At 30.1% G+C, this 26637-nt stretch overlaps 3 protein-coding genes across 3 annotated transcripts; all 3 read right to left on the bottom strand.

Annotated features, from left to right (window-relative positions):
- Window positions 1–1728: 1728 nt before the first annotated feature.
- LOC108730589 (gephyrin-like) lies at window positions 1729–4678 on the bottom strand. The gene is made up of 9 exons (XM_018460364.1): window positions 4550–4678; window positions 4242–4351; window positions 3511–4168; window positions 3195–3261; window positions 2983–3121; window positions 2618–2890; window positions 2370–2503; window positions 2096–2286; window positions 1729–2021 (listed from the first exon to the last, which is right to left on the bottom strand). Exons 1-9 carry the CDS (start codon window positions 4676–4678, stop codon window positions 1803–1805), a joined length of 1920 nt encoding a protein of 639 aa, XP_018315866.1. The 3' UTR covers window positions 1729–1802.
- Window positions 4679–6304: 1626 nt separating this feature from the next.
- On the bottom strand, window positions 6305–15042 carry LOC108730627 (uncharacterized). Its single transcript, XM_018460431.1, has 17 exons — window positions 14939–15042; window positions 14606–14846; window positions 14228–14521; window positions 13917–13983; window positions 13707–13839; window positions 13343–13618; window positions 13094–13227; window positions 12822–13009; window positions 12467–12658; window positions 8617–8880; window positions 8236–8532; window positions 7768–7834; window positions 7544–7682; window positions 7180–7455; window positions 6914–7047; window positions 6627–6823; window positions 6305–6551 (listed from the first exon to the last, which is right to left on the bottom strand). Exons 1-17 carry the CDS (start codon window positions 15040–15042, stop codon window positions 6333–6335), a joined length of 3222 nt encoding a protein of 1073 aa, XP_018315933.1. The 3' UTR covers window positions 6305–6332.
- A 2862-nt stretch (window positions 15043–17904) lies between these two features.
- Window positions 17905–25269, bottom strand: LOC108730628 (gephyrin-like). Its single transcript, XM_018460432.1, has 18 exons — window positions 25090–25269; window positions 24782–24848; window positions 24564–24702; window positions 24196–24471; window positions 23948–24081; window positions 23662–23852; window positions 23395–23586; window positions 22270–22273; window positions 20908–21047; window positions 20636–20811; window positions 20127–20565; window positions 19756–20037; window positions 19293–19365; window positions 19084–19216; window positions 18720–18995; window positions 18480–18613; window positions 18214–18401; window positions 17905–18138 (listed from the first exon to the last, which is right to left on the bottom strand). Exons 1-18 carry the CDS (start codon window positions 25252–25254, stop codon window positions 17905–17907), a joined length of 3243 nt encoding a protein of 1080 aa, XP_018315934.1. The 5' UTR covers window positions 25255–25269.
- Between the last annotated feature and the right edge of the window lie 1368 nt (window positions 25270–26637).

The raw sequence follows: 26637 nt of genomic DNA, 5'->3' as shown, positions 1-26637 counted from the left end.
TGTATATATATATATATATATATGTAGTGTATGCGAGATACAATATATTATCATCATCTTGGAGATTATATTTTCACAATTTGGCTGTGAAAAATATTTAGAATTTGTATTAGATAATTATATGTGTGCAATTTTGTTGTACATATTAAGTCCATCAAGTATATAGGAAGTAATTACAATCGATACAAATAATTTTTTTAGTAAATCATTAAAGAGGATAAAGTTATAAAAGCGTACATAAAAATTAAAATTTTATACAAAAAAAAAGATATGAATTTTTTTATATTTCGGATTTATTTTCTAAGCTCTCTTCTTTCTCTTCTTTCTACAAGTATTCAATATATGCAGAAATATTGAATCATGATTTCATCAGTTTTATTATGAACGTACATTTCAGAATTTTTATATATATAGAAATGTTCATAAAAATCTATACACAAAATGTTTACTATGAAATATGAGAGCAAAATGGAATACTGATACTTTTTTGGCTTTAAGTAGATAATATTATTCAAGTATAAATCTGTAATTCGCTAATTTCATAAAATATTTAGGTAAGCACCTTTTCAGACTTCAAAATTTAATTCGATCGTGTATAACTAACGAGATTTATTTTTATGTATTCGTAATATTACTATTTTTATGATAATCATTTACATTTAGATTAGAATTGCAATGTATATTGTTCGACAAACCGTGTTCTCTAGCCTGATTGCAATGAATAAAGCTTATATCTTTTTATGTGATAACTAATTTTAAATGTAGAGTTATCATATATATTTCTATCATATATAAATATGAATCAAATAACACTTGTCTTCTTGAAAAAAAATAAATCAAACCGAATGGAGATATTTAACTCTGTTTTTTTGTCGTATTTTGCTAATAAAATTTATTTATTGAAGTTAATTTAGTACATATTTAATATCTATATATTTACATTATTTACAGTATGTTTTACATCAAATTATTTCTGAATCATAAAAAATGTTATTATATTGGCATTAAGAAAATTATATTAATATTACTGCTATAATATAATGTCGTATAATATAAAATTAACTTATGTGATAAGAGAATATATACATTCAAAATTGATGGAAAATATGAGCTTTCTTATAAATTCATTTTTTTCTTAATAAAAAAATATCGAGACAATGTACGTATGTTCATATATATACAGTACATATAATCATATAATATACATATATATATATAATATGTTACTATTACAATATATAAGTAATAATAGAAAAGAATATTATATATTATACATAATATATGTATATAATTCTAAAGAATTAGTTCGTATAAATTATTTCACAATGATTTTTTGCAAATTACATAATGAAAATAATAACGAACAAAATCAATTGCATTCCTCAATTTGGAAAAGGAAATCATTTCAAATTCAAAATAAGTGATTTAAATAGGTTTTTAATAGAACTATAGTTTGCGAGATTGATACAATTAAATTGTGGAATGATAGAGATAGAAAAAAGCCGAAACAAGCACTCGATATCTCGATATTTTTTGTAAGAAAAAATTTTCTTTGTATTTATCAGTATATAAAAAAACATGATTACCGATGAAATGATCTTCAATTTCTTCTTGCCAATCGTATACCTTGCTTACGCTTGTTCTTTTTATACAGTGTAATTACTTCACTTAGATCTTGTTTGAAATGTAGTTTAAATGTAACATAATTTAGTCATAATTACAATTAAATAATATATAAATAAATAACGCAAATGTATGCGAACGTTGTCCTACTAGTCGATTAGGAATATCTTAGAGATTTTTCAGCCGAGAAACATCGTTGGTACGAATGCTGCATCTAATATCGGCTGATTTGGCGAACACGGCGGTAACATTAGAAGCGCATTAGCCATTTGATAGTTCATTACATTCTGATATTGATTTTGCAAACAGTAAGCTCTTGGAAATATTTCCATCTCCGTCCAGCATAATGTCGTCCAGGAAAATTTCGGACGCGAATGCAGCTCGTGCTTTGTATTTATCTATAAAGTTACAACAGCAAGAATCAATAAATATGTCTCTTCCCATATATGGGATGCAAGAAGATAAGTCTTACGCAAGCCTGTATATTAATGGGCTTCGTCAAGTAACTGCAATACATTTCGTTCAGAAATGGCAGAAGCAATACATGCGTGACAATGGGAACGGTTGCGGGATTTGCCGACATGCATAGGAAAAACTTCATTTTGTGTTTGAACATGCATGTTGCGAACATTGTCGATTTTCCTGGTTTCATCTCCACGCGCCCTAAGGTAAAAAAAAGAATCCTTGAGCAAAAAAATGTCATCATAGGCTATTACATCAATGATTAATATGAGAAGGAAAAATACCGAAATGTATCATTGCGTTAAAATATGTCTTTAAGATTGGCTTCAATAGATCTTTGTCGTTTGTACGGCCCATTATTATGAGTATATCCACTTTGTCTAAAGCATCCTTGATTTTATTGACCATAACATCCAATCTAGGAGAACGTGAACATTAAATTAATTAAGAGCTGCAACCACGTTAATTATTCATAAACCAAATCGTGCTTACAGTGGCTAGAAGAATCATAATAAATTTCGATTACACTTACTTGTGAGCAGAAATTCCTAAGTCCACCGGATCATAATTATTCTTCTTCAATATCGAGGACACAATTATCCTGTTGCAGTCGTAGATGCGTCCTCGAATTAAAGTGTTTCCAGGCTCTTCTAATTCGCCGATAGATAGCAGACCTACAGATGGAATTTGAATGACTGGAATTGAATTTATGCCACATAATGTTAAAATGCCCAATTCCGCTGATCCGATACGAGTGAATTTATCGCAAATGCGTTGGGTGCCCTGCATCTCACAGCCAGTGTTTCTTCGAAAAAAAAAAATGAATTATTTCGTGATAATGGAACAAAACGTACTTTGAGAAGCATATAAAACAATAAACGGACTGCCTTTGTATACCTAATATTCTCGTTTTTTTTCGGAGCTACTAAAACTTCAATTTGATATTCCTTGTCGTCGGTATTAAAATAATCGTCGTCATTATGGCTGTATTCTTCCAATATCTTTGTATTCTCTAGTGTTACAACTGCCGTTGCTCCTGCAATCGCGGATAAAAGCACAAATTAATTCTTCACCATTAGAACAGTAATTTGCAGTTGTATTGTTTTTACCATTAGGTATGGGTTCTCCACTTCTCACTCGCACGCAGGTGCCAGGTATGATCGAAATCTCTGCAAACTGGAAAAGAAACGGTCTTACAAAGATTTAGCTTGACGAACGATTGAATTTTCTGACTAACTTATAATTAATGACATTCAATCGGCAGAATTGCTTTCTGCAAAATTTCTAATTGTACACTTAGCCTCTCATGATCCCTAATATTTCTTTTTACGTTTCAGACAACATAGAAAAATTAATAATTTAATTCAAATATTAACGATCGAAATGTGAGTCACCATTTGTTAATCAGAGTTTGGTCAGCCTTACCGTGGGATGTGTTTTTAATACTCTTCTTATACCCTTCCCGTCGCTGGCTAATATCGCGTATCCACGTTTAGCAGAAATGTTACAAAGTGGCACATTTATAGAGGAATATATTTTATTTGCCAATATCCTGCCGTATGCATCTTTTATCTGCACGTTTTCTTTCTTCGCGAGATAGAATTTGTTTACTATAAGACGTATCATATATAATGCTTCTTTTACTGGCAACATAAGTTGGTTCCTTTGTTTCTTATAAATACTCTTCGCTTTTAACATATTTTTCTGTTGGGATTCAATTGCGATATGATCATTCGCGTGTACGTTTTGCGGAAATTCGCCTTGTTGTTCCGAACGTGGAAGATATTTTACCGTTTTTTTTTTTGGGGAAGGTATTTTATCATTTTTTTCTCTAGGGACGCATTGCAAAGATAACGACTTATCAGCAGAAATATCGTTATTACTATTATTACAAAACGCCTCGTCAGAATTACCATGATTTTTGGCATTACAAATTTTTTTATCTTGTGCAATATGCATCAAGCGCATTATTGGCAGTATCAAGGATGCATAGGATTCCAGTCTCTCAAGATTTATCATCGCGTTTGCAATGGAGTCCCATATACTAATAATAAGTTTCTCCTTTCGTATTCCACATATAAGTCTGAGAACACACAGTCATATTGTAAAAGCAGTAATCTCAAAAAACTGCAGGATAAATGAAAATAAAATTTTACCGATTAAATGAATACGTTAGCTTCTCTCTTAGTTTTGATATTAATATGGTTAGATCCTCAGAAATATTTTTATCAATGATTTCTTCAATCGCCTCATATGCAACATCGTTCTGTTTCACAACAGAAATTTCGCTAATTAAGATAATGATATTACTTTTATTCTGATCGGTCAATGAAATTAATTTTTCCTATATGTAACATAATTAAATAAATTTATATACATGCATGTGTAAATAACGCTTATACGATAGGTGCGTAAGTGCGTATGAGAAAAGATATTTTTAAAAACTTATATTTGCAGAAGTTACCTTTCCTTCCTTTTTATCACACTTCAAAAATTCGATGGAAGCCAATTCTCCTACAAAGCTTACACTGCGTTTTAGTAAATGAGCTTGATCGACAATTGATGATTCAATATTGCTGTCTTGCCGTACCATATAAGTAATTAGAATTATTAAGATATTTTTAAGAAGTATACGATTCGAATCAATATTACTCAAAATTACTAATAATCAAAGATACACGTCTAAAGACGTGTGTGTATATATATGTGGAATTTTTTAAAATCTTTATAATATATATGTGCGATGAAATATTTTGTTTTGGATGATTTTATTAAGATCTGTTTTTAAATATTTGATATATATATATATTTTGTAAGATAAATATACATACTTATTAAGATGATGATGTTCAGAGCCATTTTAGTCCCTTTCAATTATTGTACTTCCTTGTAAATCTTGTGACTGCGAAACTGTCACAGCCATTCTACAATGTGCTCTTTGTTTCCTGTTTCTTGCTGTTTGTCTCTTGCTTTTTTGACCAAAAAAATGGCTATCATTGTTCTCGTCTTCTACATTTGATCTCGATCATCTCGTTCGCTAGCTGACTTTACTTGTCTATTCGATAAAGTTATTAAACTTTAAAAGCCGTGTGTTTATATTTTTTCTTCTTTCAAAATATTTCTAATATAAGATTGTGATTTGCCGCAGCGCTACCGCAGCGGTTTTTGACAACTAAGAAATGTACCTACTATTATTTCAGGAATTATTTTACGCTTCTACATAACATATCGGACAAATTTCTCAATTTGCCGTATATTTTATGTATTTCAGGATTATGAATTATTATGTTTTTAAGGGAAAACCAAAAAATAAAATTGTGTAGATACGCGTAGCAATTTATTTCTGTATATTATTTCTTTCTTAGGATGTCACACAACCAAACTGGCGCCTTGAGAGGTAGTTGATTTTTAATATAATTGTAATAATTTATATATCAAATAAATTCAATGATATTTAGAGTTATGATTGTACTATATCTAGGGCTGCGTTTCAAATACTTTTATTTAAAACATATATTTGCAATACAAGTATATTTCGTATTTTGTATTTAAAATCGAAAGATTGAATTATATTTTGTAATTTTAATAATAAGATTGATTGTCAATTTCTTCTTAGTATTTAAAATATAGAAAGAAAATAATTTTAATCTTTTGTTATTATTACTGAAGTATAAAATACAAAATATTTTTATATGTTCTCATGAATACAAAATATAAAATATTTTCATGAATTGATTTCAGTAAAATACAAAATATAAAATATAATTGTATTACAAACTGTTTTTCAAATAAAAGTATTTCAAATGCATGCCCAGCTTAATTATATCATTATAATTATAATTGTTAGGAAAAGTATCCGGTATCCGGTATTATTCAGCACTTTTTTACTATCCGACTGGATAGTCAGTTTTTTTTAGAAGACGGTGGCTACGGTTACACCGTGCATTTAGGCCGCGGCCTATACGATAGATGTCTTTGTTTAATATACAGAATAAACAAAGACATCTATCGTATAGGCCGCGGCCTAAATGCACGGTGTAACCGTAGCCATTGTCCCGGAATCCGATCGGATATCCGGAAAATATTGGATATCCGATTCAAAAATTTGCATTCCCGGATATCTAATGTTTGGTATCTGGTAATTTTATGATCCAGTGCATTCCTAATAATTATAATTTAATAACATAGTTGAACAACAATCCAAATATTTGTCCTGCTTGTTGATTAGGAATAATCTTGGAGACTTTTCAGCCGAGGAACATCGCTGATACGAATGCCGCGTCTATTTTCGACTCATACGGCGTGCGCTGCGGTAACATTAGAAGCGCATTAGCTTTTTGATATTGCATTATGTTTTGATGTTGTTTTTTTGAAAAACAAGCCCTTGGAAACGTTTCCTTCTCCGACCAGTGTAAGATTGTCCATGAAAATTTCGGACGATGATGCAGCTCATGTGTTGTCATTATCTGTAACAACAGTAATGTGACGTATCAATGAGTATGTTTTTTCTCGTATGCGGAGTGCAAGAGACGTTCTCTTACGCAAGTCTGTATGTTAGGTTTGGGTTCATAAGCCATGATATTTAAGTGCATCTTGTCCAGAAATGGCAGAAGTAATATACGCGCGACAATGGGAATTGTTGCTGGGTTCGTCGACATACATAGGAAAAACTTTGTTTTGTCTTTGAAGGTGCACGTTGCGAATGTTGTTGATTTTCCTGGTTTCATCTCCACGCGACCTAAGGCAAGAAGACCGGTGCTCTAACAAAAAGACGTGTCACACCGGGCGTATAGCATATAGCAAATTAAAATAAAAAGAAACGATATACCGAAATGTATAACAGCGTTAAAATATTCTCTTAAGATAGGCTTTAATAAATCATTGTCGTTTGCATGTCCCATTATCACGAGTAGGTTTACTTTGTCCAAAGCGTATTTAATATTTTTGATAATGGCTTTTAACCTACGAGAATGTGATCGTTAAATTAATTAAGAGCTATGACATGTTAATTATTCGTCAATCAAATATCGTATCAGATATGCATCTTACAGATGTTACAGATGAGAAATCGCAATAAATTTTTGTTACACTCACTGATAAGCTGAAATTCCTAAGTCTACGGGATTGTAACCGTTTTCTTTCAATAACGAGATTAGAGTTATACTATTACAGTCGTAGATACGTTTTAAAGTTGAAGTGTACCCAGGCTCTTCCAATTTATCTCCAATGGACAACAGACCTACAGATGGAAGTTTTATGACTGGAACTGAATCGAGACCACATAATCTCAAAATGCCCAATTCCACCGATTCAATACGATTGAATATCTGTAAAACGATCTGGCCAGACTTCATCTCGTAGCCAGCGTTTCTTCGAAAATAAATAAATTGTTTTATGTTAATAGAACAAAGCGTGCTCTGAAAAGCATAGAAAACAATAATGGACTGCCTTTGTATACCTAATATTCTCGTCCTTTTTCGGGGCTACTAAAACTTCAATTTCGTATTCTTTGTCGTTGATATTAAAATAATCGTCATCATTGTCGCTACATTCTTTCAATACCTTTGTATTCGCTAGCGTTACAACCGCCGTTGCTCCTGCGATCGCGGATAAAAACAATAATTAATCCTTCATCATAAGTAAATCAGTATAATTTGCAGTGTAATTTGTGATTATTTTTACCATTAGGTATGGGATCTCCACTTCTTACTCGCACGCAAGTACCAGGTACAACCGAAATCTCTGCGAACTGGAAAAGAAGTGATGTTTTATTAAAATCTAGTTTTAACGATTGAATTCTGCTTAATTTAATTTTCGCCTCGAATGCTCGTTTCTACTAATATAGTTCAATTTTAATTTCGGTTTAATTAACTGTTTATTTTTTTTATGTTTTTCTTCTTTTTTCTAAAAAATAGAGAAAGAGGGAGAGAATAAATTGAATTGAAATTAAATTTAATCTACATTGATAGAAATGGACATAATTCAATCAACAGAATTGTTTCCTGCAAAATTGTGTACTGCATAATTCATTGGCAATGATTTCCAATATTCCTTTTATGCCTTATACAATGTAGAAAACATAACAATAATATTTTGACTACTGAAATTGATCGAGTCATTACTTATTAATCAGAATTCGATAATTTTTACCGTGAGATGTGCTTTCAGCACTCTTCTTTTACTCTTCCCGTCGCTAACCAACACCGCGTATCCATGTTTTGTCGAAATATTATAAAATGGCACGTTTGCAGAGGATTTTATATTATCACCCAGTATCCTACCATAAGCATTATTCGTCTCCACGATTTCTGTATCCTTTTTATTCTTGCAATCTAATCCGTCTAATACGTTCTTCATTGTATGTAATGCATTTTTTACTGACATCATAATAGTTTGCTTTTGTTTGTTATAAATTCTCTTGGATAGACTTTCTATTGATATATTTTTCTGTACAGAGAGTCAATTATTATTCGTACATATGCAGCTTGGAACTTTACCTTATTTTCCTTAAGCGTGAAAGATATATTTTACCGTTTCATTCTCGGAGGTAGAATGTAAAGACATTTTATCAAAATTATCATAGTTATTGTCAGTATTAAACGCTTTATCAAAAGTATCATCATTCTTGACACTATAAATTTTTTCATCTTGCACATTCATTAAGTGTATTATTTCTAGTATCAAGGTAATACTTGTCATCAAACTCATCATTCTATTTTCGTATAAAGGGTCGCACATATTAATGATAAGTTTCTTGTTTCGTATTCCACATATGGGTCTGAGAACACGTACATACTATAACAACAGTAATCTCGAAAATCACAGGATAAATGGAAACAAAATTTTACCGATTATATGAATGCTTTAATTCCTCTGTTAGTTTTGATAACGATGAGTTTAGATCGTCAGAGATATTGTTATTGATGACGTCTTTAATTATCTCATATGCAATATCACACAAAAAAGAAAAAGAAACCGTACCATTAATTAAGACAATAACGTTACAGTCTTTCTTATTACTTAAAAAAATTAATCGTTTCTAAATGAGAAACATAAATTATATAATATATAAATTTATATATATATATGTGTGTGTATGTATTTAAACATACGTTTGCATGCAAGGAAAGTATTTAAAGAACTATCATTAACAGAAGTTACCTTTATTCTTTTTTCCTGTTTTAATAAGCTTGAAAATGTGACAAAACACAGTTCTCCTCCTATATTTTTAATGCTCTTGTCTAATTCATTAATTTGATTGTTTAATCGTTCTTTATCGTCAATTCGCCCAACTATATAAATAATTAAAATAAAATTATTAGAATACTTTTAAGAATTATGTATACAATTCGTATATCAATATATTACATAATCTCTAATCAATATATATTATACAAAGTTACTAATAATCGAAGATTCGTGTACATAAGACGTGTATGTGTACGTATGTGGAATTATCTTTAATTTTAAATCTTTAAATTTTTTTTTGTACGCGATAAAATATTTTATTTTGGATTTTATTAAAATCAATTTTTAAACGTATGATATATATCCTAAGATCGTAAGATAAATAACATACTAATTAAAAGAACAATTTTTAGATTCGACATTTTAGTTTTTTTGATTCTTTGTTAACCTCGTGACTGTTAACCTCGAAACTTTTTTTGTTCTTGTCTTCTACGTTTGATCACGACCACTTCGTTCGTCAACTGATTTTACTTTGCCTATTCGATAAGCAAAACATAACAGCTGTACGAAAATGTTTATATTTCTATCTCTTTTCAAAATTCTTCTATAGTAAGATGCTGTAACTTGTGTCGATTTTGTTTTGAACGTGTATCGCGCGACATATTTTTTCGCTTATCACTTTAATCGAAACGAATCGAATAAAATCATCTATTAACGACAGATTAGAAATGAAATGCAGATTTGACGGCATATTTTGTTGTTGTTTTAATTATTTTGCATAATTTAGAAAATAAAATAATTTAAATACTATTTGCTCTTTAATTTGATACAAGCGAAATAAATGTAACAAGTAAATGTAACAAGTAAAATAAATAAATATGACTTAATAAATAATAAAAGTTTTCTTTTAAATTCAATAATTATCTACAAAAATTTGTATATTATATACAATTATGTACATACATACTTGTACATATGTATGGATTTGAATTTTACATAATTTCTTTTTGTTTTATACGTAAATATATACATACAGAGGCTAATATCTTAAAATTAAACACATACAGTGCAGTTTCTTCATATATATGCTCATGTGTATGTGATATATATAGAAACCTAGATATATCGATCCATTTTGTTGCAATGATATATGTATATTATAAGAGCACTTTTTTATACCGAAATATTTTAAATAATTTGTATCTTAATCTTAATAAAAAATAAGATAAAAATGATTCGTAATGTTTAAAATAAAAGAATAATAAAAGCGAAATGATGAAAGCCTCATGGTAATTAAAGCGCAAATTCGTTAAAGTTTAATAATTAAATAATCACATTGGTATTGATCTTCTGATATACTCTATCCCGTGTTCATACTGTTTGAAAGTTGTATAGTATAATTTTTGGAATAAAATTTAAGTTTGTATAATATTACTCACGTTGTGATATTTGATGCGTGAGTGAATCAAATGGAAATAAAAATAAACCAAAGTTACATGCGTCTTTTTTTTTTTCAAATTCTGACATGTATTTATATTATAGGTTTTGGATATTTACAATATGTTAAAATATGAAAATTTTTATTATACTTTGCATATCAAATTATTACAGAATCGTAAAAATATACATATCATCATTAAACAAATTTTATCAAGTATTATAGTTATAATACAATATTGCATAGTATAAAAATTTTTATTACAAGAGGATATATTCAGGATTGGTAGAAAATTCTTTGCCGACAGCTCAATTTTTCTTAATGAAAATATCGAGATGATAATATAAATATAGTTATATTACAATAAATAAATAATATTATTACAATATACATTATAATAATATTATATATATGTTTATTATATATTGTAATTAATATAATATTATTACAATATATATTATATATATATATGTGTAACAGTATATATATATTTATACATATATATCGTAATAATAAACATTTCTTTCTGTATGCTGAATGAGATAAGATGAGTCTTTATAATCCAATCAGATAAACTTGCATAGCCGCAAAAACGTATGCATAAAGAAAATTTATGCGACTGTGTAAGTTTGTCAGGATAGTTCCTTACGCAAGTCTGCATAACGATGGGCGTGAAACAGTTGCAGGACGTCATGTTTAGAAATGGCAGAAGCACTACGTGCGAGACAATGGGAACTATTGCTGGGTTTGCTGACATGCATAGGAAAAACTTCAGCTTGTCATTAATCACACACGTTCCGAGCGTCGTTGATTTTTCTGATTTCATGTCCAAATAACCTGAAAGAGAAAAAACGTTGTTCGAGCAAAGAAACGTGTCACACCATAGTGTGCATCGAATTAAAATAGAAAGAATGTGTCTGACCGGCTTGTTCGGCCACTGGCCATATTGACGCATTCTATTATTTATTTAAATATTTTAATTAATAATTGTTATAAGTGGGTCCAAATAATTTTTCCTTGTTTAAGGGAATCTTGAATTTTCAAATGAATACAAAATTATATTAAAAATCTTTTTAATATTATAAATTGTATTATTTATGAGAAAAAAAACGTCCGGCTACTGGAACATTTACCTTAAACATGAATAAAAGAAATCTATGAATTGTCTTTCAAATCGACGAGTCAATTTGAAAAAGGTAATAACTTCAAATTCAATACAATTTAAATTAATCTTTAATAAGTTTTAGTTCGCGAAACTACTACGTTTAAATGGTACAGTTTGGAAAGAAACAAACATTTTGATCCTTCGATGTTTTTCATAAGAAAAAAAACTTTTTTACATGTATCTGTAAAATAACATATTTTGTTTTTGCCAATCATGTGCAATATACCGTGTACGCGTGTTTCTTTTAGGACTGGTTACTTTATTTAGATTAATTAATATAATCTCTAATAGCTTTATCCGAGATATATCTTGGGGATGTCCTTAGGTTATTTAAAGGACGTTCTCTGAATATCCTAAGGGTCCCTTGGAGGTCTATGCTGTTAGTGACAATAAATAATACTTCAATATTGAGGTATCGAGATATTATTTAAATAAAATATATAATCTAACTAAATTATTATGATTAGAAAATATAATTAAGTATAAAATATAACAACGCAAATGAATGCGAATGTTCGTCCTGCTGGTCGATTAAGAATATTTTGGAGATATTTCAGAGATCACTTTTAGCCGAAAAATTCTGCTGATACAAATGCCGCATCTAATTTCGGTATCTCCGACGTGTACTTCGGTAGTATTAGAAGTGCATTAGCCTTTTGATATTTCATTATGTTTTGATGTTGATTTTTTGAACAATAAGCCCTTGGAAACATCTCCTCTTCCGCCCATTGGGCGGTCGTCCATGAAAATTTCGAACGCAAATGTAACTCGTGATTTTTTATCTATAATATTACGACAGCGTATTAATGAACACATCTCTTTCTGTATGTTGAATGAGAAAAGATGAGTCTTTATAATCTGTTCAAACAAACTTGCATAGCCGCAGAAACGTATGCATAAAGAAAATTTATGCGGCGGTGTAAGTTTGTCAGGATAGTTCCTTACGCAAGTTTGCATAACGATGGGCGTGGAACAGTTGCAGTGCATCATGTTTAGAAATGGCAGAAGCACTACGTGCGCGACAATGGGAACCGTTGCTGGGTTTGCTGACATGCACAGGAAAAACTTCAGCTTGTTATTAATCATACACGTTGCGAGCGTCGTTGATTTTCCTGGTTTCATGTCCAAATAACCTGAAAGAGAAAAAACATTGTTCGAGCAAAGAGACGTGTCATATCATAGTGTGCACCAAATTAAAATAGAAAGAAACGATATACTGAAATGTATTTCAGCACTAAAATGTTCTCTTAAGATTGTCTTTAATATGTCTTTATCGTTCACGGGGCCCATTATCACGAGTACGTCGACTTTATTTAAAGCATCTTCAATTTTTTTGATTATGGCATCCAACCTGTGAGAACGTGATAGTTACATTAATTAAGAGCAACGATGACGTTAATTATTCGTAAACCAAATCGTGTTTTACAATAGATGGAGGAAATGCAATAGATTTCGATTCCACTCACCGATAAGCCGAAGTTCCTAAGTCCGTGAGATTGTAACCGTTCTCTTTCAATAAAGAGGTTAAAATAATCCTGTTGCTATCATAGATGCGTCCTAAAGTTAAAGTGTTTCCAGCTTCTTCAAACTTGCTTCCGATAGAAAATACACCTATAGATATAATTTCGATGACTGGAATTTTATCGTAGCCACATAATATCAAAATGCCCTGTTCCGGTGATCGAATACGTATGAACTTTTTCAAAATGTGCCCATTACCCTTTACCAAGTAGCCAGCATTTCTTCAAAAATGAATAAATTGTTTTATGTTAATAGGACAAAGCGTGCTTTAAGAGGCGCATTAAATGATATCGAACTATCTTCGTATACCTAATATTCTCGTTTACTTTTGGAGCGACCAAGACCTCAATTTCGTATTCCTTATCATCGATATTAAAATAATCGTCATCATTGCATTTGTCCAATATCTTTATATTCTCTGGCGTTACAACCGTATTTGCTCCTGCAATTACGCATAAAAGCAGTAATTAATTCTTCACTATAATCAAACAAGTTTAATTTTCAGTAATTATTTTTTACCATTGGGTATAGGACATCCACTTCTTATCCGCATGCAGGTGCCAGGTACAACCGAAATCTCTGTGAACTAGAAAAGAAGCAGTATCTAAAGATCTACCTTTGACGATTAAAATTTGTGTTTAACTTAATCGATGACTAATTCAATCAGCAGAATTGCTTTCTGGAAAATTTCTGTTCATACAATTTTCCTCTCATAATATCTAATATTTGCTTTCACACTTTAAATAACATAGAAAAATTAATGATGCCATCCATATGTTAACGAAATGGTGCGAGCCTTCATTCGTTTATTGGAATTTAGCGAGTCTTACCTTGGGAGATGCTTTCAACACTTTTCTAATGTCCTTTCCGCCGGCCTTGTTGCTGGCCAACATCGCGTATCCATGTTTAGCGGAAGTTTTACAAGACGGCACGTCTTTCGCAGTAAATACATCTTTGGCCAATATCCTGTTGTAAGCATCAATTGTGTTCACAGTTTGTATATTTACTTTGTAGTCGTCATTTTGAAATACTATAGCTTTTATTAAATCTATTGCTTTCTCCACCGACATAATATCATTTTGCTCTGGTTTCTTATGAAATTTCGTCATCACCAACGTTTCCTTCTATAACGAAAATCAATTATGATCTGCGTGTACGCAGTTTTCAAGAAAATTTACTTTATTTCCCGAGCGTAGAAGATGCTTTACCGTTTCTTTTTCGGATTCGTAAAACATAGATATATCAGAGTCACTGCTGTTATCACAAAACTTCTCAGAATTATCGAAATTATCATTACTTTTGAAAGCATGACTTCTTTCATATACTTCCTCAATTAAATCTATTGTTGACTTTATAAATGTATGATATTTCTTGAAAATTAACGTTATATTTGGATAGAAGTCACATGTAATAATGATAAGTGTGTGATGTCGTATTCCACATAATAATCTGAGACATACATATGTATATATAAATAGTTAATACTATAAAAGCTATATATAATCTCGAAAACCACAGAATAAATGGAAACAGAATTTTACCGATTAAATGAACTCTGTAGTTTTTCTGTTAGTTTTGATATCAATATGCTTATCTCATTAGGAATATCGTTATCGAAAACCTCATTAGCTACATCGTCCAACATTGAAAAAATTGTATAATTGCCAGTTAGGATAATAATATCATCTTCATTTTTATCGCAAATAAAAATTAAATGTTTCTATATATAACATAAATTATATAATTATACATTGATCATATGCGTATATAAATGTGCATGCATGTATGCGTGCGTGCATGCGAGAAAAATATTTAAAAATCTATCTGTAGAAGAGAGAGAGAGAGAGAGAGAGAGAGAGAGAGAGAAAAAGAGAGAGAGTTACCATTATTTCCTCTTTGTCATACTTTGGAACTGTGATGCAATTGAAATCTGTGTCTTGTACAAAACTCTGTTGTAGTGAATGGGTCTGATTATTTAATAAGTCAATATTATGGCGTTCTTGCTCTACTGTATAGTATAATAAAATTAAGAATAAAGGTATTTGAATATTTTTAAGAAGTATGGTGTGATTATTATATAAAGTTATTAATAATTAAAGATACGCGTATGTAAGACATATATGTGTGTGTATTTGTATATATATAGAATTATTTTTAATTTCTAAACATGTATATATATATATACATATATTATATAATTTATAAAATATTTTGTTTTTATTATAATATATCTATTTTTAAACGCGTATGTTATACATCTTGCAAGATAAATATACATACCAGCAACAAACGTGACCATTAGAATATCCACATCCATTTTAACTTCTTTCAATTACTTCTTTTTGAACCTGACTGCGTATCTTTTATTATTCTCGTTTCTTACGTGTGACATCGACCACCTTATTCGCTAGCTGACTTTACTTTGTCTCCGATAAAGTGATAAAATTTCAAAAGCCGTACGAAAGTGTTTATATTTCTCTCTTTTCAAAATATTTCTAAGACTGCGGCCTATGTCGATTTTGTTTTGAATGCGTGTCATGTGGCAGATCTCTTTGTTCACGACTTTGACGGCTATAATATTCTATTGAGAGTAAATTTTGCAAAATATTGTATGTCTTTTCAGTAAGAAACGCAATAAGTCTATTACATTACATTATATCGACAGAATTGCAACAGAAATTAAACAATATTTGCGAAATGACAGATTATAGGTGGAGAAAAATGAACGCAGATTTGACGGCACATCTGCTGTTTAGTAATCATCTCTCTCTCTCGAAATTGTTTTATATATAATTTAATAGGAAAATGAAATGATTAAACTTCTTCTTATCTAATTGGATACACGCAAAATAATTGTGTAAATGTAATAAATAAGTTATATAAATATAAAAAATATGAAAGTTTTTTAAACACAACGTTAATTATCTAATTGGTAGAACTTTCGAATAGATTACACATCACCGTTACTCTTTGATTTTCACATATGTATGTCTTCTCAACATAAAATTTTGACCGTGAGATTTCGCGATATAGCTCTTGTTATATTTTGCAGCGCAAAATAATTATCACTATTTTCTATTTATGTGTATGTGTGCGAAAGGATTATAATTTTTAAACGAATTGAGATTTTCTATTACAAAGATTCGTTTTTTTAACCTTTCGAGCAGATTATGTAAATTTTCTTGTTTGTACACATGAGAAATGACGTAAAATCGATAGCCGTTCTCTCTAATTTTTTGTAAAATTGATATTTCAATATATTCTATTTTGTATTCACCTATCTTGAAAGTTGTATATATATGTTTTAAAATAACTTTTTAAATTCAAATATTACGCTCGCGTTATTCGATTATTAGCGAGATTGACTGGGATAAAAATCGCACGTTCATTCCAAAATTACATGCATAGTGTAAGAGGATCTAAAATTCTGAGATTTGTAATTTGTATTGATTATATTTGTGTCAACAGCATGTTAAAATATGTCACTATTATTATATTTTACATCAATAATTACAAAAAATAATTATTGCACAAATATATGCTGTCATTAAAATTTTATCAAATGTTATATTACTATATATAACATCGCATAATATAAAATAAAGTTATATTGAAAGAGAATCATATTCATGATTGGCAGAGAATATAAAAATTTTTTGAAAGCTCACTTTTTCTTAACAAAAAAATTTCGAAATTGAACAATATGATACATATAATATTATTATTATAATATGTTGTTACAATACATATATTATAATATAATATTTATGATATTATAATATATATATCATATATATAAAATTAGAATATATATCATATACACATTATGATGTTAACACACATTATTGCATAATATTAATTTCAAAGAATTAATTTGTATAAATCATTCTACAACTTGCAAATTATAGTAGAAGTAAAATCAAGCAAAAAAAAAAAACAAGAAATCTATTCGCTCGTCATTAGAAAAACTTCAAATTAAAGAGTAATTTGAGTTGGTCTTTAATAAAAACTTAATTCGCGAAATTGCTATAATCAAATTGCAAAATGGCAAACTTTTGAAAATTTGGGACAAATATTATGATCTTTCGATATTTTCGCTAAGAAAAAATTTTCGTTGTATTTATCAGTGTGTAAAACGACATCAACGAAATAATCTTCGATTTCTTTCTGCCAATTTGCGTAATACATCATGTATGAAGTTCTTTTTACACAGACGTCATTACTTCATTTAGGGCCGATTGTTCTACCTTTCGATAAATTTTACGCATTAGATAAGTAGCAAGATTATCCAATCACATGAGCGGATCTAACAATTTATTTACGCGTAAAATTTACCGAAAGGTAGAATAACCGACCCTTTATAGTTCTTAATATAATTCAGACATAATTTGAGAGTAATATAATTAAATCATTATAATTATAATTCAATAATATAGTTAAATAACTATATTATAAATGTATGCGAACGTTTGTCCCGCTGGTCAATCGAGAACAATTTGGAGATTTTTCAGTTGCCCATAAACATCGCTGGTAAAAATACTGAGTTCGCGTTTAACTTCGGAACTTCCGACGTGTACCTCGGCAGCATTAGAAGCGCGTTACTAAATTGATATTTCATCATGTGCTGATGTTTAACATCTATGCAGTAAGCACTTGGATATGTGTCAGCTTCTTTCTCCGACCACTGTAAGGATGTCCACGAAAATCTCGGACGCAAGTGCAGCTCGTGAGATGTTTTTATCTATAAGATTACGATAACGATCAATATATTGATATGCATATATCTTCATGAAGAATGCAAGAAGACAAGTCTTACGCGAGCCTGTATCTTCAAGGGATTATCGTCTAAATTACAGCACATGTTCAATAACGGCAGAAGCAATATATGCGTGATAATGGGTACGGTTGTTGGATTTGCCGACATACACAGGAAAAATTTTCTCTTTTGCTTGAACTCACACGATGCAAACATTGTCGATTTCCCTGGTTTTATGTTCACGCAACCTGAATCAGAAAAAGAAATGCAAAAAGTCGTGTTACTTGCAGCATATTATACCGACGATTAAAAAAAAAAAAATATACCGAAATGTATATTAGCGTTGAAAAATGTCTTTAAGGTAGGCTTCAATATATCTTTGTCGTTCGCACGGCCTATTATCACGAGTAAGTCAACTTTGTCCAAAGCGTCCTTGATTCTGTATTGTATAATATTCGGCCTACGAGAATATGATTGTCAAATTAAGAGCGGCGACAACATTACTTATTATCAAATCGAGTCTTACGATGGTTAGAGGAATCGTAATAAAGTTTTGTTGCACTTACTCATGAGCTGAAATTCCAAATTCCATAAGATTATAACCGTTCTTCTTCAATAACGAGGATACAATTATCCTGTTACAGCCGAAGATGTGTCCTACAGTTGAAATGTTTTCAGGATCTAATAATTCATAACCGATAAATAGCAGGCCTACAGTTGGAAGTTTAAAGACCGTAATTGAATCGATGTTACATAATGTCAAAATGCCCAGATCCGCTGTTTCAACACGACTGCGTGAGTTTTTAATATTCTCATTGAACTGTATTTCACAGCCAGTGTTTCTTTGAAAGTAAAGAAATTATTTTGTAACAATAGAACAAAGTGTCTTTTCAAAAAGATATTAAACGATATAGAATTATCTTCGTATACCTAATATTTTCATCTTCTTTTGGAGCGACTAAGACCTCAATTTCGTATTCCTCGTTGTCCATATTAAAATAATCATCATTATCGCGTTCATCTATTATCTTTGTATTCGCAGACATTACAACCGCCGTTGCTCCTGCAATCACGAATAAAAGCAATAATTAATCCACCATAGATACACAAGCGTAATATGCAATTGTAATTGATTTTACCATCAGGTATGGGATCTCCACTTCTTACTCGCACGCAAGTGCCAGGTGTAACCAAAATCTTCTTTTTAGCTAACTAGAAAAGAAACAATGTTTTGTGAAGATTTGGCTTCGACAATTGAACTCATTCGACTTATTCGACATCTGATTCAATCAACAGAATTATTTTCTGCAAAATTTCTGACCGCACAATTCGCCGACCGTGATTTTTAATATTCCCTTCCACGCTTTATATCTATGTCTATCAATGTAGATTAACTTTAATCTCGGTTTAATATTTATCTTTTTTTAGTTCTTAGAACTAGAAAAAGATAATAAGTAAGTTAAATTAAAATTAAATTAAATCTATTGGTAGAAATGCATTAGAGATGCATTAGAGACAACGTGGAAAACGTATTGTAACAATACGACATATCCTAGCAAAATCGTGCGAAACCGTTATTTGTTAATCGGAGTTCATTCTTACCGTGAGATTTGCTTTCAACACTTTTCTGACACATTGCCCGTCACTGGCCAACACCGCGTATCCACGTTTAGCGGAAATACAACAAGGCGGTACGTTTACAGAAGAATGTACGTTTTCGGCCACTATTCTGCCATAGGCATCATTCGTCTGTACGGTTTCTGTACATCTTTCATAATATTGGATTATTACGTTTTCCATTATATTTTTTGCTTCTTCCAGTGATACCATTTTGCTTCCCTTTTGTTCTTTATAAATTATATCATTTATTGTCAATGCGGTTTTCTGTAAAGAGAATTGGTTACAATTCACGCGTATGCACTCTGGTGGAAATTTGCTTTATTGTTTTGAGTGAGAAAGATATTTTATTGTACCGATTGTTCTTCGAAGGAAATATCCATAGACATTTCATCAGAATTGTGTATGTTATTAGTATTCTTAGATGACCCAACAGAATTATCATTACTATTGTTATTATAAAATGATTCATCAAAATTATCATCACTATAATTTTTAGATGGTCCAGCCAAATTATCATCAGCACAATTATTACGAAATGGTTTATCAGAATTACCATCATTATTATTACTATTATGAAATGGTTCATCAGAATTATTATTATTATTATTAATGTTATTATTAAATGGTTCAACACAACTATCGTCCTTCTTTGTATCATAAATCTTTTTATCTGACTTATTAATTAAGCATAATATATCCAGTATCATGTATCCATATTCTTTCAAACATTCTATCGTACAGGAGCCACACAGATTAATAATAAGATTCCTGTTTCGTATTCCACATATCGGCCTGAGAATACGTTAGAACTGTAAAAGCTGTAATCTCGGAAACCGCAGTATAAATAAAAACAAAATTTTACCGAGCAATTAAATATTTTAGTCTCCCTATTAAGTTTGATATTGAGATGTTTATGTCACAAAGGTCATTGTTATTATCGATAACTTCCATAATTGTGTCATATACAACATCACTCGCATCGCCAGCTAATAAGATAACATTATCACTATACTGAGTGCTCAATAAAGTTAATTCTTTCTGTATAAAACATAAATATTATACAAATTTACATATATGTAAACACGTATGCGTACGTGCGAGAAAGATATTTAAAAAATTATTTGTAGAAGTTACCTTTATTTCCTCTTTATCACATTTCACAATTTGCATGAGACTCACATTTCCTGCTAAATTGTTTACAATATGGTAATCTATTTCAGAGACTTCAATTAATTGTTCATTTAATTGTTGTTCATCACTATCTAATGGCCGTACTACAGTTAGTATAATTAGAATAAAATTATTAGAATATATACTTTTAAAAAGTATACAATTCAAATCAATATTACACAAAATTATACCAATAATCGAAGATACGCGTACGTAAGACAATGTGTGTGCGCGCGTGTATGTGTGTGTATAAAATTATTTTTAATCTTTAAACATGCTTTTACGCCTGATAGTTTTAAGGAAATCGTAAATATATATATATAGCTATAAAAAATAAATATACATACCAGATAAAATGATAAAGTTTAGAGACATTTCGATCACTTTAGATCTTCGTTAAACTCGTGATTGCGAAGCTTTTATTGTTCTCGTCTCCTCATATGATCTCGACTACTTCGATCGTTAGCTCACTTTACTCTGTCTAATCGATAAAGTAATCGAATTTCAAAAGCCGAAAGTGTTTATATTTCTTTCTCTCTCTTTCTCTTTCTCTCTCTCTCTCTCCTCAAAATATTTTTAAATAAGACGCTGTAACCTGTGTCGATTTCGTTTCAAACACGTATCACGCGGCAAATCTCTAGCTCATGACTTTAACAGGTAATTCTGTTGACAGCAGATTTTACGAAATATTATAAGTCTTAAAAAAAAAAACAACGAGATTTACCACGATATAAATCACAAGGTAAATCATATTGGTAGAATTATAAAAGAAATAGAACAAAATCTACTAACGACAGATAATCGGAATTTAATGCAGATTTAACGGCATGTTTGCTCTTTCGTAGTCATTTAAATTGTTTCTATTATTTATTATAATCTAATTAAAATAAAATAATTAAATACACGAATAAATAAATAAGAATAAATAATGGAAGTTTTTGTTAAATTTAATAATTATTTACCAAAATTTATATGTTATACATGATTATATGCACACGTAATTATATATGATATATAAATTTTTATATTTACTTGTGCATATATATGAATTTGAATTTTTCGAAATTTTTTTCCGTGTGACAATTATATTCAATCCATTCACGCAAGAAAAAATTGACTTCAAATTGCCAAAAGTGTCAAAACAATCAATAATTTTGAAATATTTATTTAAAAATCATATTTTATATCAAAATATCGATCAGTACATTTTTCTACATCAAAATAATATTAAAAGATACAAATACTCCATAGAATAATAAATGAGTTGCAATTTTATCTTGGAATAAGATAAGGTTTTAATTTATGTACATATATGTATACATGTACTAAACTAAATTAGTTTTAAATCAGAAACAAGTTTGCGCGGAAAGTTTGAAACCTATGTAAAATGTGAATCTATTTTTTTTTTAACAATAGGTAATCCAAAGTGATTGAAATCAATGATTTCGTCAATAATATTTAACAATTATTTTTGTCATTTTAATATTGATATTTTTCAATCATATCTTATTTTATATTTTTTATACATATCTTAAAAAGTGATACGATTCGTCAAAAATTCTTTTGAGGGCTTTGATTTTAAGTTAAAATAAAATTTTTTATCATATTCATTCTTTATAGAAAAATTAACAAATAAAGTGTATCGAAATTGATATAAGTTATATAAAAGATATTTCTATTACAATATACATTATAATATATATATAATATTTATATATATAATATTATATATACATATTATGATACTAATTATTAAATAATATTAATTCCAAAGAATTATAGTTTGTATAAGAGTCATATCACACAATAATTTTTTTGCGAATTTTATAGTGGAAGTAAAATCGGATAAAAAAATAATCTATAAATTATACTCACTCTTTAATTTGAAAAAGAGAATAATTTCAAATTCAAGATGATTTAAATTGGTCTTTAATAAGAATTTAGTTGGCGAGATTGCTACTATTAAATTGTCGAATGATACAGTTAGAAAAGTTGAGATAAACGTTGTCTTATTAGGAGATTTCCTTCGTATCAAACATGAAAATAACACATTTTCAATTTTGTTTGTGCCAATCGTGAGTAATATCCTGCATATGGTATATGTGTTCTTTTTATACAAAAGCGATTATATACAATTTCAGTTAGATCTTACCCATCTTACCCAACTCTTACCCTAATAGCACAATTATTGACCAAATAATAGACCAATAAATCTCCAATATTTAACCAATAAATTGCTATTAAAGTAATATAATTGAGATATAACTTAAATGTAACATAATTATGTCATTATAATTATAATTTGTCAATATAATTAAATACGTATAATTAAATAAGTACAATGTAATATAAATAACATCGCAAATGTATGCGAATGTCTTGTTGGTCGATCAGGAATACATGAAGATATTTCAGCGATGATTATTTTCAGCTGAGAAACATTCCTGATACGAATGCTGCGTCTAACTTCGGCACCTGCCACGTGCGCGGCGGCAACATTAGAAGTGCATTAGCCTTTTGATATTTCATTATATTCTGATGTCGATTTTTTGAGCAATAAGCCCTTGGAAACATCTCTTCTTCTGTCCATTGTACGGTCGTCCATGAAAATTTCGGACGCAAATGCAACTCGTGATTATTCATCTGTAAAGTTATGACAGTGTCGTATTAATAAATACATCTCTTGCTGTATGCGTGATGAGAGAAGACGAGTCTTACGCAAGTTTGCAGAATGATAGGCCCCTTGAAGAAATTGTAGTGCATCGTGTTTAGAAGTGGTAGAAGCAATACATGCGCAACAATGGGAACGGTTGCCGGGTTTACCGACATGCACAGGAAAAACTTCCTCTTATAATTGTACGTGCAAGATGCAAACGTTGTCGATTTCCCTGGTTTCATGTTCAAGAGACCTGAGGAAGAAAGAACAATGCTCGAGTAAAGGAACGTGTTACATCATAGTATATTACACTGACGATTAATATATATATAAGAAGGAAAAATATACCGAAATGTATCGTAGCGTTAAAATATTCCCTTAAAACTAGTTTTAATATATCTTTGTCGTTTGAACGGCCCATTATCACAAGTACATCTACTTCGTTCAAAGCGTCTTCGATTTTTTTTATTATATCATTCAACCTGTAAGAACGTGATCGTTAAATTAATTAAGAACTGCAACCACGTTAATTATTCATAAACCAAATCGTGCTTACAGTGGCTAGAAGAATCATAATAAATTTCGATTATACTCACTTGTAAGCAGAAATTCCGAAGTCAACAGAATCGTATCCATTCTCTTTTAATAATGAGGTCAGAGTTACTCTATTGCTGTCATAAATACGTCCTAAAGTTAAAGTATTTTCAGGTTCTTTCAATTCGCTACTGATAGATAGCAGACCTACAGACGGAAGTTCAATGATTGGAATTAAATCGTGGCTACATAATATCAAAATACCCAATTCCGCTGGTCCGAGACGTGTGAACTTTGGTACAATGAGTTGGGAATACTTTATTAAATAGCCAGCGTTTCTTTAAAAATAAACAAATTGTTTTGTGATTAATAAAACAAATTGTGCTTTAAGAGGCGCATTAGACGATATCGAATTATTTTCGTCATATACCTGATGTTCTCGTTTATTTCTGGGGCAACCAAGACTTCAATTTCATATTCCTTGTCATCGATATTAAAATAATCGTCATCATTATCACTGCATTCTTCGAATATCTTTATATTCTCTGGCGTTACAACTGCATTTGCTCCTGCAATCGCGAATAAAAGCGGTAATTAATCCTTCACTGTAATCAAGCAAGTTTAATTTACAATTGTAATTATTTTTACCATTGGGTATGGGATCTCCACTTCTTACTCGCACACAGGTGCCAGGTACGACCAAAATTTTATCAAACTGGAAAAAAGATGTTTTATAAAAGTCTAGTTTCGATGCCTAAATTCTGACTAACTTAATCGATTACTAATTTAATAGTTAGAATTATTATTTGCAAAATTTCCGCATAATTCACTTCTCATGATCTCTAATATTCATTTCTAATCTTTAGACAACGTAAAAAAATTAATAATCCCACCTACGTGCTATAAGTGAAATCATGCTAACCATCATGCGTTAATCAGATTTTGGCTATCCTTACCGTGACTTGTGCTTTCAACACTTTCCTTACATCCTTTCCGTCACTGGTCAACACCGCGTATCCATGTCTAGCGGAAGTCTTACAAGACGGCACGTTTATGGGGGAATATACATCTTTGGCTATTATTCTGCCGTAAGCATCATTCGTTTTCATATTTTTTTCCATTATACGGTCATTAGTATCAAGTACCGCAATACGTATCGTTTCTATTGCTTTTTTCACCGATATTATAATACTTTGCTTTTGATTCTTGTAAATTTTCTTTGCTATCGACATGTTTTTCTGTAATGAGAGTCAGTTACGATTCGCGTGTACGCAGCTTCGTGAAAATTTATTTTATTGCTCGCGAATGCAGATTTTACCGTTTCTTCTTCGGAAGTGTCGTGCAAAGTCAAGTAATTGTCATCACTATCGTTATTATAACTCATCTTATCAGAACTATCACCATTTTGATTCATTTCATCCACAATCGTCAAAAAGCATATTTGTTTTATCACTTCATGATTCTTCTTCAAACTTATCATTGCAGTTGCATTATAGGAGCCGCACATATTGATGATAAATGTCTGCTTTAGAACACCACATATAAATCTAAGAACATATTGATACTGTAAAAACTGTAATTTTGAAAATTGCAGAATAATTGGAAAAAATTTTACCGATGAAATAAGTGCGTTAGTTCCTCTGTTAGCTTTGATATCCATACGTTTATATTTTTCGAGATATTTTTATCGATAACTTCTTCAATCGCCTTATATGCAACATCACTCAATTTCAAGAAAGCTGTAGTATTGCTCATTAGAATAATAATATCATCTTCATTTTTATCGCACAAAAAAATTAATTGTTTCTATATATATGTAACATAAATTACACAAATTTATATGTTTATGCGTGCTGCATGCGAAAAGGTACTACGAAAAATTCATCTATAAAAGTTACCTTTATTTTCTCTTTATCACACTTCGAAAATTTGATAGAATACAGTTTTCCTATACAGTTTATGTTGCCTTGTAGCGAAGGAATTTGAGTATTTAATAAATCATTGTTGTTTTGCCCTACTATATAAGCACACACAATTAGAATAAATCATTACAATATTTTTAAGAGATATACAGTCAATCAATATTACAAAAAATTACTAATAAATAATCAAAGATACTCCAAGATAAGACGCGCGCGCGCGCGTGTGTGTGTGTGTGTGTGTGTGTGTGTGTGTATAGGGAATTATTATATTTTAAATTTTGGAACATATATGCAATAAAATATTTTGTTTTGGATTTTGTTAATATCTATTTTTAAACGTATAATGTATGTCTTGCAAGAATATACATACCAAATAAAATCTTGACTAGAGCCATTTCAGCTTCTTTCAATTACTTCTTCATGAATCTTGTAACTTTTATTATTCTTATCTCCTATGTTTAATGTCAACCACCTCGTTCGCTAGCTGATTTTACTTTGTCTATCCGATAAAGTAAATGAATTTCAAAAGCCATCCGAAGGTGTTTATATTTCTCTCTCTTTTCAAAATATTTCTAACTTAAG

The sequence above is a fragment of the Mycetomoellerius zeteki genome, unplaced genomic scaffold, assembly GCF_001594055.1.
Source record: "Mycetomoellerius zeteki isolate Tzet28-1 unplaced genomic scaffold, Tzet1.0 scaffold94, whole genome shotgun sequence".
In the NCBI taxonomy this organism is placed as follows: domain Eukaryota; kingdom Metazoa; phylum Arthropoda; class Insecta; order Hymenoptera; family Formicidae; genus Mycetomoellerius; species Mycetomoellerius zeteki.
This window is presented reverse-complemented; position numbering and strand designations above follow the sequence as displayed.